At 37.5% G+C, this 12,411-nt stretch overlaps 1 protein-coding gene across 1 annotated transcript; it reads right to left on the reverse strand.

The window, feature by feature from the left end:
* Positions 1–77: 77 nt before the first annotated feature.
* LOC111324282 (uncharacterized) lies at positions 78–12,357 on the reverse strand. The gene is made up of 7 exons (XM_022927802.2): positions 11,848–12,357; positions 9,602–9,965; positions 8,168–8,527; positions 5,158–5,383; positions 4,463–4,566; positions 2,428–2,596; positions 78–1,548 (listed from the first exon to the last, which is right to left on the reverse strand). Exons 1-7 carry the CDS (start codon positions 12,303–12,305, stop codon positions 1,283–1,285), a joined length of 1,947 nt encoding a protein of 648 aa, XP_022783537.2. The 5' UTR covers positions 12,306–12,357; the 3' UTR covers positions 78–1,282.
* Positions 12,358–12,411: the final 54 nt, after the last annotated feature.

A 12,411-nucleotide genomic window follows, 5' to 3' on the forward strand; every position in this document is an offset into this window, starting at 1 on the left:
ATGATGAGAATTCAACCTTCTTCCATTCAATGGTATCAAACCTAGTTACCCTTTGACAAGCATAAACATCACCTTCCCAAATTTTCATTTAAAATTTAATCACACATATTTGCCGACTGATTACATTATGCAACTGACTTACACTTTATTTACTTATTTAGAAAAACGTTGTTTCCTCCCAGATGGTGTCAAAATAATTAATGAACAGTAACTGCTCAGTAATAAATAAAAATATCTATGCTGATATTTTTCAATCTTGTACTTCTGACCACTACAAGGTTTTATAAAATGAACAGAGGCAGACATTTACTACAGTACAGTATGTTAGCTATTCTACAATGAATTAAGTCTGAGTATTGTATTGTATGAACTTTAGAGTCCGTGAGAATGTTTACCTGTTCGTACTTCAATGCGACTATACATTTGTTGATATAAATTTCAGAAGACTGAAGTGCACAGGTGCAATACAAAGGTGAAAAATTGCATGTCTTGAATGATTAAATAGCTTGCTTCTTTTTTAAGACAAGTTTAGATCTTACCAATACATTAGTGCTCGCAACTTACAACTGCAGTCATATAATTATGTTGTATCAAGTCACAAATTGCTGAACTAAGCTAAAAAAGCTAAGGGAACAAATTCTCCCATCAATGTATTTAAACCCCACGTTTCACCCCCAGGAGAGACAAAAAAGACAATTTCTTTGCAGTATCAAAATATTAAGGGAGAATGTTGATAGAGATTGATGCCTGAAAAATATCAGCCACAGGATATTGTTTGAATTGTGACCAAAATAACCAATGCTAAAGCTTTGAGAAATTCATGGCAGAGAGTACAGAGAATCAATATTCAGTTCAACCTTGTGAATTGTAGGAGTTAAGGATTGGCTCTAAGTTTGGGTTCCATGTAGAACCATCTAAATCAACTTGTAACTATTAAGTTAATCATTAAAAAAGGTTCTTTACTTCCTTTATTACTACTCCATTGTAATTTAGAAAGTTAATAAAACATAGCTAACATGATTGATTCTTCCAGAATCTTACAATGTAGAGAAGCTTCTCAGCCAATCCATTTAAAACTAAGATCAGCAGTGACTTGGTCACTTCCCTTCCCTTCTTACTTTTACTGTACCTCAAATCCTTAAACAATTAAACCAGACCGGAGCTCTAGATCCTTACCCTATACTGGACCAAACTAAATTATGCTCATCATTAACACAAACAAAACAAAACATTTCAACACAAAGGAGTAGTTCAGAAGAGGTTATACTAAACACGACTACACCTATTCCTGACGCTGATACTGGAACAAGCTTGTTCCACGGCGCTTCATAATCACATGTGCAATAACCAAGCCTCCAAATATTCCAACAACTAGCATGAGGATTGAAATTCCAGCTGCAGCACCACTTGACAGACCCTTTGTTTTGACTTCACTTTTGTGCCCTGGGCCTGGTTTGCTTGAGGGTTTTTCTGTTGGACTGGCTGGAGAAGGAGGAGTTTTTGGCACCAGGCCTTCTCGGAATGAAGACTTCTCAGCCTGTATGGGTTCTGTCAAGAAATAACAGTCATCAATTACTGGTAAGTGAAATCTGCTAAACAGACTAGATTTTACTTATAAATATATTGTGTAGATTGATGTGTGCATTTTAGTTAGCTACAAATCCTACTCTTTGGTGCTACACACTTTGAAGCTTCAACCCAACAGAAGAGAGGATAAATAACACAAAAGATTATTCAGTTAATTTCAACAAGAAAAATCATTAAAGGTGATGGTAGGACCAGTAATCATGAAGAACAGCTCCCCTCCACCGACAGTTAGCAAACTGTCAGCCAACAGTTGGCCAACACTAAACTGAATGAATACCAACACTTGATTAACAGTTGGCTGACTGTTGGTGGAGGGCAACTGTTCTTTAAGAGCAACCATTGGAGTCCAATTCAGTCAGCCATATGAAAGTGACAGGAAGTCTGATAAAACCTAAATGGGAGTCCAATTTGCTTATCACTAGTATCATTGATAAAAGACCAAACTTGAAGCAAGCAAAGCAATAAAACAAAAAAAACAATAAAATTCATAACTTAAAACAAAAAGTTAAAAATTTCCCACCTTCTTTAAGGGAAAAAAATAGCAAATTTTGTCTAGAGTGTATGTTAAAACAGTCTGATATTATGAAGAATAAACAGTGCATTTAATGAAACACTGTCCAATTGCATGAAAAGGGGCTGCTGATAACCAGTCACAAACAATAATTTCCTTGCATTTTCATTGGTCGGAAACTTGCCATTAATAGCATAGCGCAATTTTTACAGTTACCACATCAAATTTAGAAGAAGTTTGACTAGAGCTTCTAATTTTTTCTCCATTCTGTCATATAAATTTTATTCTGTGGTGTTGAAAATAAACATTTAAAAGAAAAGCACTCTTACTGGTTTGGAAGTTAAGTTTGAATTCTCCACTTGTAACTGTTTTATTTAAGGCACCCACTGCATCCATGAGACCGTTTTCAGGATACACTGTAACCTCTGCATCAACAACAGGCTTTGTTTTGTTCAGCAAAATGAAAACAACAGTCATTTTACCCTCATTGTTCAGCAACTGAAATGGTGACAACGTAGCATAAGATTAGCACATTATGTTTTACATCAAGTATTTCTCAATGGCAACATCACTCATGCTTATAAGACTTTAGGTGGCACCAGCTTTTCACATAATAAAGGTTTCCAATTGTTGCTCACTAAATCCAAAATCCAACAAATATTAAACATTACTATATAGATGAACATTATAACCCAGGTAAATAATGCCTTTTGTGCATGCTGATTGGCTAGTTAAGAAGGAAGTAACTAGTAATTTTTGCCTCCAAGTAGCCTAAAAGACAAAATAATTTTTGGTTCTTGTGAAGCATCTACTCAAACAATTATATTCATCTCAGCATCAGTAAAAGTGGTGGATGCTTACCTTGTGGCTTCATGGCTCGGAAAACATCCACCACTATATTCACCTGTCATAAATACTCTTATAAGCCATATATACTTAATTACTTGGATCACATTTATTGTAGGTAGTGTCAGTCGACACTAACAGTCAATATATTGATCGACACATTGACCGCTAGTTGGCTGACACTTGGGTGACACACTGATCAAGTGTTGGTCGAGTATCGATTGAGTGCTGATTGAGTATTGGCCAATGCTTTGGCCAATGCTTTGGCCAATTTAATCCCATCAACACTTGGCCAATTTCTTATCAATACTTTACTGATGGTTTGCCAATACCTTCCTGATACTCAGTCGATACTTGGTCAACCAAATGTCAGTTGAGTATTGTTCGATATGTCAGTTGTTAATTTCCTGATGATATCTTAATTATGATATCTTTAACTTTTGAGCTTTGAAATAAAAGAGAATGTCAAATATTTTATCAAGTTTTATAATTTGGGGAATTATCTGCCTACTAGAACAAATTAGCTTGCTGATAGTTCATCGATAGTCAACTGATAGCTTGCCAATAGCATACCGATAGATCATCAACAGTATCAGCAGACACTTGGCCAATATGTTGGCCGAGTAGTGGCTGACACTCCACAGAGTCATATATCAACCGTGTCAGATGAGTATCAGCTGACATATTGACCGATTCAGGACTGATACCGTAATTTCTGGCCGTTTACCCGCGGGTAATCTGTTGATTTTGCCTTAAACACGCGCCACTGCGGGTAATAGGGAGGTGTGGGTTATGTGACAATTTTGAAATCTACTGGCAGTTGAATTGAAGAAAATTCTCACCTACCTGCGTTTCCACCTCTCAGATGAATTTTATTGTATTGGGAGTGCCACAAAGCACCTCTAAAACATGATGCCGACTCAAGTTTATTTCACGAACAATTTCACGCCAGAAATTACGTCATTCGTTGCATGACGAAAAAATTACTATCGGCATGCATGTAAACAAAACCTTGATGGTGACAAAAACAAACCGAGGATAACTGGCGCATCAGTAACAAATTTCCAGTTAACACTAGCTTCAGCTGGAAAGAATTTTCCCGTTTAAGGGACTTGTTAGGCCCAGTAGAACCAGAGATATTGATTTTATTGAGAAATCAACATGGCACTGAACGATCGTTCGCACAAAATGTGGCCACCAATTCGCATTCTGTCAAGTATGCAACGTTGTGAATTCTTGAGCACATTTGTACAAATTTCCTTTGTATTTAAGGTGCAGGTTATCCACCAGTTCAGGTAATCTGTTGACTTTTATTTTGCTGCATGCAATAATCGGCTGGTGCGGGTAATCGGCCATGCGGGTAAATGGCCAGAAATTACAGTACTCAACCAGTACTCATCCAATATTCAACCAATACATCAGCTGAGTGTTAGCCGCTACTTAGCCCACATATCGGCCAAGTGTTGGCCGATAGTGCCAACTGACACTGTCTACAGCAAACACCATCCAATTACTTACCCTCAATCCATTAACTCTGATAATTGACACATTTGCTGCTTTACTGATGGTCTTGCTGAGCAATAACCTGAACTCTCTTAAGGCAGCATACTTTACATAATCACCTAAAGGAGTAAAAAATGTGATACGTAATTCATCAACAGTAATTAAAATTACAATTAAATGATTACCCCTCTATGTCTTACGTATTTTATTTAGCTGCTCCAGTCCAACTTACTAATTCCTTTTTTCTCCATTTTCAACTTGCATGTACTATTTTTGAAGATGTGCATACTCTTTAACATATTACTTTGCCTTCCATTTGGACTTCCCAAAAATGTTCTCTTGAGTAGAAAGAAATGTGAAAATACAAATTGTTCCACAGTTGCTTACATTTTACCTCTGCAACGCACCCACCCTGCAGTTTTTCATGAATGCTGTATCAATGAGGGGATCAACAGTGCAAAGCAACATCAAAACCAAATTTTCTTGGCTTGACGGCCGGCTACCAGAAATTTTCTATGGTATGTGGTGCAGTGCTTTCTGTGCAAATTGGGTATGACAGACTCAGTGATACAAGACAGAAAGTGGTCCATGTAAAGTGACATTTTCTGCCTGCCTTCAGCTCTATTCTCCAAGGAGTATCTAGGCCTAATATTTCAAAACTTAATGAGACCCCTGATACAGTAGTTAGACTAAGTATATAAAACACTGACCATCAAGGTTGAACTGAATATAACGTTGTTCACTATAATTGAAGCAAGGTTTAATGTCAAAGGCTGTTGTCTCTGCAGCCTCAGTATCAAAATTGAACATGTTGAAGATATAGTGTTGTCCATCTGAAGAATACATATCCAGGCGGACAGGGACCTGGGTTTGGAAGAGCTGTGATCCTGCCATGAAGATCCACTTTGGTTTTGAGAAGAAATACTCTTGGATAACCTATTAATCAAAACAAAAGAACAGAGTGGAAAAAAATTATTGACCAATGAAACCATTATTCCTAGTTACTTCTAACAGAAAATGTTCTAAATCTTTTTCCTAAACAGTCAAATAAAGTGAATGACTGCCCTCAATTTAAATTGTATAGATGGTTATGACTATTTTTACTTCGTTCTTATCAACTAAGCGGGAGGTTTGTATGGGAGAATCTTGACCGAGGTTGCCAGTACAGACCAAACACAGTGAGGTCTGTACCAGCAACCGAGGTCAAGATTCTCCCATACAGACTAAGCTAGCTCAGTTAATAAGATGTTTATTATATGGCTGTGTCTTATCTGCCAATTTTTTATAACCTTTGTACCTTTTTCTTTCTAGACCGGTCTAGATGCCGGTCTAGATGGGAAAATCTAGACCGCTTTCAATATGTGACCCTCCACAGGATTTCCAGCATAATGGTGATGACACGGGCACACTATTTTAGCACGGTACACAAAAGAAATTTTCGTTAACACAGTAGCAGCGTGTCACAATGCACTCCTTACTAAAATTTTCTTTTGTTAAAGGGTTCGAAAACAAAAGCCGTGTTATGCCGTGTCATATTGCACTTTGGTGTGCAAAATATCACGCGTGTTAATAATACCCATGTCAGATCAAAACATCTGTAAGAGATTGCACGTGCGAAAAATTATACTATCTCCAATAAAGCAAAACCTGCATTATGTATGATGCATGATCCTCGCAGTAGAGAGCGCTATTTATGCAATAGCGAAAATCAGACCTGAAAAAAATCAGGCCTGTACGGGATTCAAACCACTGACCTCTGCGATACTGCATTAATTCGTAACTTATTTTCATCATCGAATCGCTGACTCATGTTGTAAACTTCACCTGTTATCTTCCAATGAATCACAATTTGTCACACCAAACCCATTTTTCTCTTCTCAAAACGCCGAAATTTATAGCAAGATCGAGTTTAACCCATTGACACTTACATGTAATACGATCTAACACGTGCCTACGAAAAGTCACAATTTTGGAGAAACCAAGAAAGCAAACACAACGTGCAGTAAATTTTTAGAAATCATCTTTTCCAAAAAACAAGCTCCAGTGAAAGAAGACTATTAAAGAACTTATTTTCGTCAAAAAAAGCAATAGATGCTTATTTCGTTTTCTATCAAAAGTCAAGATAAAAGGTAAAAATCGCTAAATATTTTCGCATGTGTGCAAATGAGCCTGTGGATCATATTTCAAATGGGAATATGCAAATTTTACGTGTACAAAGCCCACACGGTAAAATTCATCATGCTCAGATCGTTGTTTACTTGCCTTCATGGCCAGAAATTGCGCAGCGTTACATTGAAAATTCTGAAAAACTTTGATTTGACGCAAAATCCTCTATTAAACAATACTTTTTGAACACATTGTTGCTCGAACATAATATTTAGCGGGCCATCGAATCTTCAAACCGTCGCTAGGCCCTGCTTGAAGTCCGTACAGTGAAAGCATTATTTGTCTTAGGAAGAACTTTTTACATAAGCTGTCTTTTTCGCTACCATTCTTTCAATATGCGGAGCAACTTCTAAAACTAAAGGCTTTCTTGCCTAACCTCTTCAGTTGCATAAAAGATTGAGCATGTTAAGACGTGAAAAACAAAAGCTACCGTGACACTCTTTGTTTCCTTGTTAATAAATGTGCATATGCGTGTCACATATCACTCTTAGCGGGGTGTGTCATCGCACGCGTGCCCGTGTTATCACCATTATGCTGGAAATCCTGTGGAGGGTCACATATTGATTTCAGCCAATAAAATCTGTGAATTCAGTAGTTCCCAGTCTTGTGAGACACAGCCATATAATAAAGTAAAATACAATTACCTTTGGTAATGCAAAGTAAGTCCTTGATGATTTTAAATTAAATGTCAACATTGTAGGAGTCAGTCAATTCTAATTCAGTTCTCCCCCCAGTTTTACTTCTGATCGTTAGTTTGAAAAGGTAGCCTGACTTTATACTTCAGAAGTTTGCAGCAGCCAATCAGTACTAGTAAGGGACCTTCAGTAGTTGGCAACCCGGATCGGAGGAAGATGTCCATTAAAAAATTAGTTTTCTGTTAGAATTTTGCAACTGGCTAGATATGTTTACAGTAATACAACCCCACAATTCAACTTCAACATAACTTATGCTAGAGCGGATCCAGGATTTAGTCAAGGGGGGTTCGGAGAATTGTTCCCCTTCTGAGAGGTCCAAGATTTTGAAAATTAGGTCTTCAGAAACAAGATTTCCAGCGCTCTGAGGGAAAATTTAGGGGGTTCGACTGAACCACCCGAACCACCCCTGGATCCGCCCCAGCTTATGTGAACTACATTAGTTTCAAAAAGGAAACTTAAATCATTTGCCATTGGGGTTCCAGCACAGACCACACAAATTTCAGTGATTTTACACTGTTGTTGTTCAGAAGATAACCGAAAAATGTACAAAGTTTTTAAAGGCACATGCATTAATAACTCCCTTAATAAAAAGGTAACCACTCCTTTAAATGCAAAATACATATCAAACAATATCAAATTACAAATTGCCTTAAAATAAATCAACTAGTAGGTTTTTGCTGTCATTAATTAGAATTGCTTGCCCCTGTGATTCTGTTACAAATTGTAAAGGCATCGATCACCTTCAATTGAAACAACAACAGAAGTTTTAATAATAACATGATGACTAATGACTTTTGATTTGATGCTAAAATGGAGAAACAAAGAGATAAATTCATTGCAAAAACTGTGTTATAATCACCTCAGTTGACTCATTTGTAGTCCTGTTTTTTATCATGCCCTTTCCAACCCAGATGTCTACATCAATACCACGCACAGTAGTAGAACCTTTGTAAATAAGGGGAGACGACCCATTTCTTTGAGGGGTGTTAAACAACTCATGAGTTGTCTTCATGCGAATGTGGTGGTGTCCATCACTATGCACATCCACAGCATGTATCAAGGAGGATAAAGCAGATATTTTGCAAACTGGTCCAGACTTGCCAGTTGATATATTATAAGAAATTCCTGTGTTGAAATCATGGACTGTTACAACTTGACCATGACTAAACCAGTTTGGGTGCTTCAACAAGAAAAGTTTCTTCTCGAGATCGTAAATTTCCTGTTATGTTAAAAGAAAATATTTTTTCTGTTAACCCATTAACGGCCGCAGCTTTTGTGGAAAACTGTGTTTTGAAGCTAGTCCAGCAGATTTCGGGTCACTGTTGGGGTTTTAAAAGCTCGAACTTACCAAAAACCACTTGACAGCTCGTGCACTCGACGGCCTTTCGATGCAAATGCAAAATGGCGGCCTGAAAATCTCGGGCACGCGCAGAGAGCAAAATTTAGACATAGTTCTTGGGTTGAAAAGTCACGCCCCACTTACGACTTCTACTTTCCTCTCTTTCTCCTGCCCTTTTTTTCCCCTCTCCTTGCCTAAAGTTTCTCCTCACTTGCTGGAAATTGAGTAGGCTTCATTTTGGTGTAGAGATTTTTCAGAAACTACTCATTATTTTCAAAGCACATGCTCGGAAAGGTAGGTGGGTAGTGAAACACGATCTTCGTGCAGATTTTCCAGTCAAAGTGACACGGTTTTTTGGCTATTTCTCCAATCTCCTCCACTCAATTGCGCTCATTCTGGTATCGTCTGCAAGATATTTTCAACCCGTTCAAGTACATGCTCGAATTCGTGCTCCAGAGTTAAAATTGATGACGTCACAGGGCGTAGAAAGGGTGTGGGTCCCCATGGGCGCATACGGGCGCACTGGACGTTAATGGGTTAATGTTTAATAAGTATGAGCTTTGCTCTACCTTTAGTAACTTCCACAAAATTGTGCAAATCCAGTTCCTTGATTTTTAGCTAAAGCATGTCAGACCCTGTCTTACAGATAAAGACTGGTGCTCTTATAAAAGTATTTCCACAAATTATCTGGAAAAAGAGACCCACTGCTGTTGGCACAATTTTGATCAACAAATAATTCTAGAAACCTAATTATCATCAGCAAAAGTAAAAAAAAAATAGTTCACAGTAATCAACAAAACTATGGTAAAACTTCGAATAAAAAATATAAAAAATGAATTTCAATGATTGAATTAATAAAATATAATTTACATATTAATTATCAATCATGAACATTTTCAATCAATAAATAAAGTGTATCAGTATACAGTACACATTAATGACAAATGTCCATACCTGCCAGTTTGAATCAACATAAAAAGTTCTGTTTCCCCTGGTGCCTCTGAAAACCATTTCAAAGTTCACAGTAAATGCTGGAGGGACTTTAGGGACAGTCTTGTTTAAACCTTTGAGTCCTACACAGAAATATCCACTAGGAAGCTGGAATTCAGAAGGGTTAGGGGAACCAGGCCGAAAATTGAAAAAATCATAAACATGATAAAAATCATGCAGAGCACCCCGCCTGCTAGATGTACCATTAATAACAGCACGCACCACTGTTGCATTTGGCCAACTTGTTTTCCAACCTGGCACTGAAAAAAAGTAGTCCAAGTTGTATGAACTGTTATTATGCACCACGCAAGCTCTCCAGTGATTGCATCTGAAAAGACAAAGTTAGATAAGGCAAACTTCAATAAAGCAGTACTCGAATTTGTAAGCAAATCATTTTTAATTAGCAATATATTACCTTCCCAGTAACTACATACAAGTATGCTATCCAATGGGAACACAAGAAGGCACCAATACCAAATCTATCAGATACATGTCACTGTAGCCCTCTGAGAAAGTTAATGTTAATATAAAACCTATCCAAAACAAAAAGCTAACCTTAATTTACTCCCAACCCTTCTCAAAGATATACTGAGTCTTAAACCTTTAAATCAGAACTTAACTTGATTTATGAAAATGTAGGAAAGCAATGCATGCCAGAGTTATTTTTTTGGATGAGTGGGTTGAAATGGGACAATAAGTGACTGATGTTTACATTTTTGTACAAGAAAAAGAGCATTTATTTTCAATAGATTTCAATGAAAATATTGTTCAATGGATAGCAAAAAGGAAATTTTTATCATTTATCTGAGTTAAACTCAGACGCACAAAATAAAATTAATTGCATTGTGCATAAATTTAAAGTCAACAAAAATTGATTTAAACAGCTTGAAGAAAGATTTTAAGCAATTCCAAACCATTTTGAGAGAGGAAAGTAGTCATTTTTCTTACAATGTGGTCCCTTGGGATGTAGATTGCAACATTTCAACTGCATACTGCTGGTCTTCTTCAGGCAATGAGGTCGACTGAGTACGTGTCACCTGTATATACTGTGATTGGTGCACCAATCACTGCCATGGAATTCTACCTCAACTGATGGAAGAAGACTACCAGTATGTGGTCAAAATGTTGTGATCCACATCTCAAGTGAATACATCATGAGAAAAATAATTACATTTCCCTTTAAAGTGTTAGTTACCACAATGAATAACAACAACCTATTTCACAATATATTCCAAACCATGTTTAACAAAACAGCAATAAAACATGTCTAAGCTTTGGTGTAAATGGGGCATAAGACTGCATGTCAGACACTAGTACAGATCGAGAATTGATACGAGCTAGGGACTAAAGGGTGTAAACACAAAAACAATGCAGATGTCTCTTATCTTTATAAATGAATCATTAATGATTTCTGCTTGGGTGAAGAAGAATCATTAAGTCACATGGCATGACCTTAATAATGCTGTGTCATTTCTGGTTAGTAATCAAAACACTAGGTTAATGGTTTGCTTTGAAAATGTCGCTGATGCTCGACTTTTCACGTGACTAATATATTAAAAGCATACTGGGTCAAGAACATACGAAGGGTTCCTCATAGCTGACATATCAATGAGCTCAAGCCCTGTATTAACAAAAACATTAACAGAAGGGAAGAGAAAATCCAATTTGAAAGCCGACCACTTTCGTATGAAATTGCTCCATAACATAGGCCAACAGTTGCAACACTCTTCCACGCATGGCTGCTTTTATTGATATTTGTGTCTCATCTTTAAGTACGTTACGAAGTCTAATATCACGGGTGCTAACTCACTTCGGCACGTCATCCTCCTCAGCTGAAGTTAAGTTTGTAAAAACTAACGTATTAAAACTGAGACACAAAGTATGAAACGTAAACTCGGAAGTGAAAGACCTGCTCATTAGTTTAATAAGTCTTAGCGATGCTTACGTAACAAACAAAGTCTCCTATCACGGGACTTAGCTAGTTTCTATTTTTCTCCTCAGCTGCAGTTAACCTTAAAAACTAACGGATTAAAACTGAGATACATGGCATGAAACTTGTTTCAGAAGTGAAATACCTGCTTAAGATTAAGTCTCGAGCCATGTGTTACTTGAATTTCATTTTCATTTCAAGTTTATTTTGCTGTAAAGATAAGAGGTCTAGCTCGGCTCAGGAAACCATTTACTTTAGTAAAAATGTTCCATGCACTTACTTGATTCCTCGAATGGACACAACACCCATGTAGGTTTCGTTAAACCTCTTCGCAAAATGAAACAACTGTGAGACGCTTTCGATATGCGAGTGGTTGTTTCCAAAGAAATTAAAATGACGGGGTCCTGCATAAATGGAAGAGACGGAACAATTTTTCGCACCCACGTCCACATCGATTCTCTCGTCTAAACTGTAGTCGTAGATAGATAGCGTTGTCTTTCCATCTCTCGTTCGCTGCAAGGTACCCTTATTTGCAGCTAGGTCATAGAATTCCTTGTAAATGGCAGTATAGTTCTTATTGACGATATTTACCTCTACGGAGGTAGAGAATGCCGGCGGAAAGGTGGGCAGTTCTGGGCTAGATGTGTTCCGTTCAATTGCCTGCTGGCAGATGGGAACATAGGTCCCGTAAGAAGCTTGCAAGCCTGCCAGAGAGCAAAAAACGAGCCAGCTTAACATCTTGGACGTCTACGAATGTTTCCTTCAGCTTGCACGAGGACCCCGATAAAAGCGCACAATGGGCAAAATAAGTGCAATGGGGCGCTCTGATTGGCTGATTAGAATC

The sequence above is a fragment of the Stylophora pistillata genome, chromosome 1 (assembly GCF_964205215.1).
Source record: "Stylophora pistillata chromosome 1, jaStyPist1.2, whole genome shotgun sequence".
NCBI lineage: Eukaryota > Metazoa > Cnidaria > Anthozoa > Scleractinia > Pocilloporidae > Stylophora > Stylophora pistillata.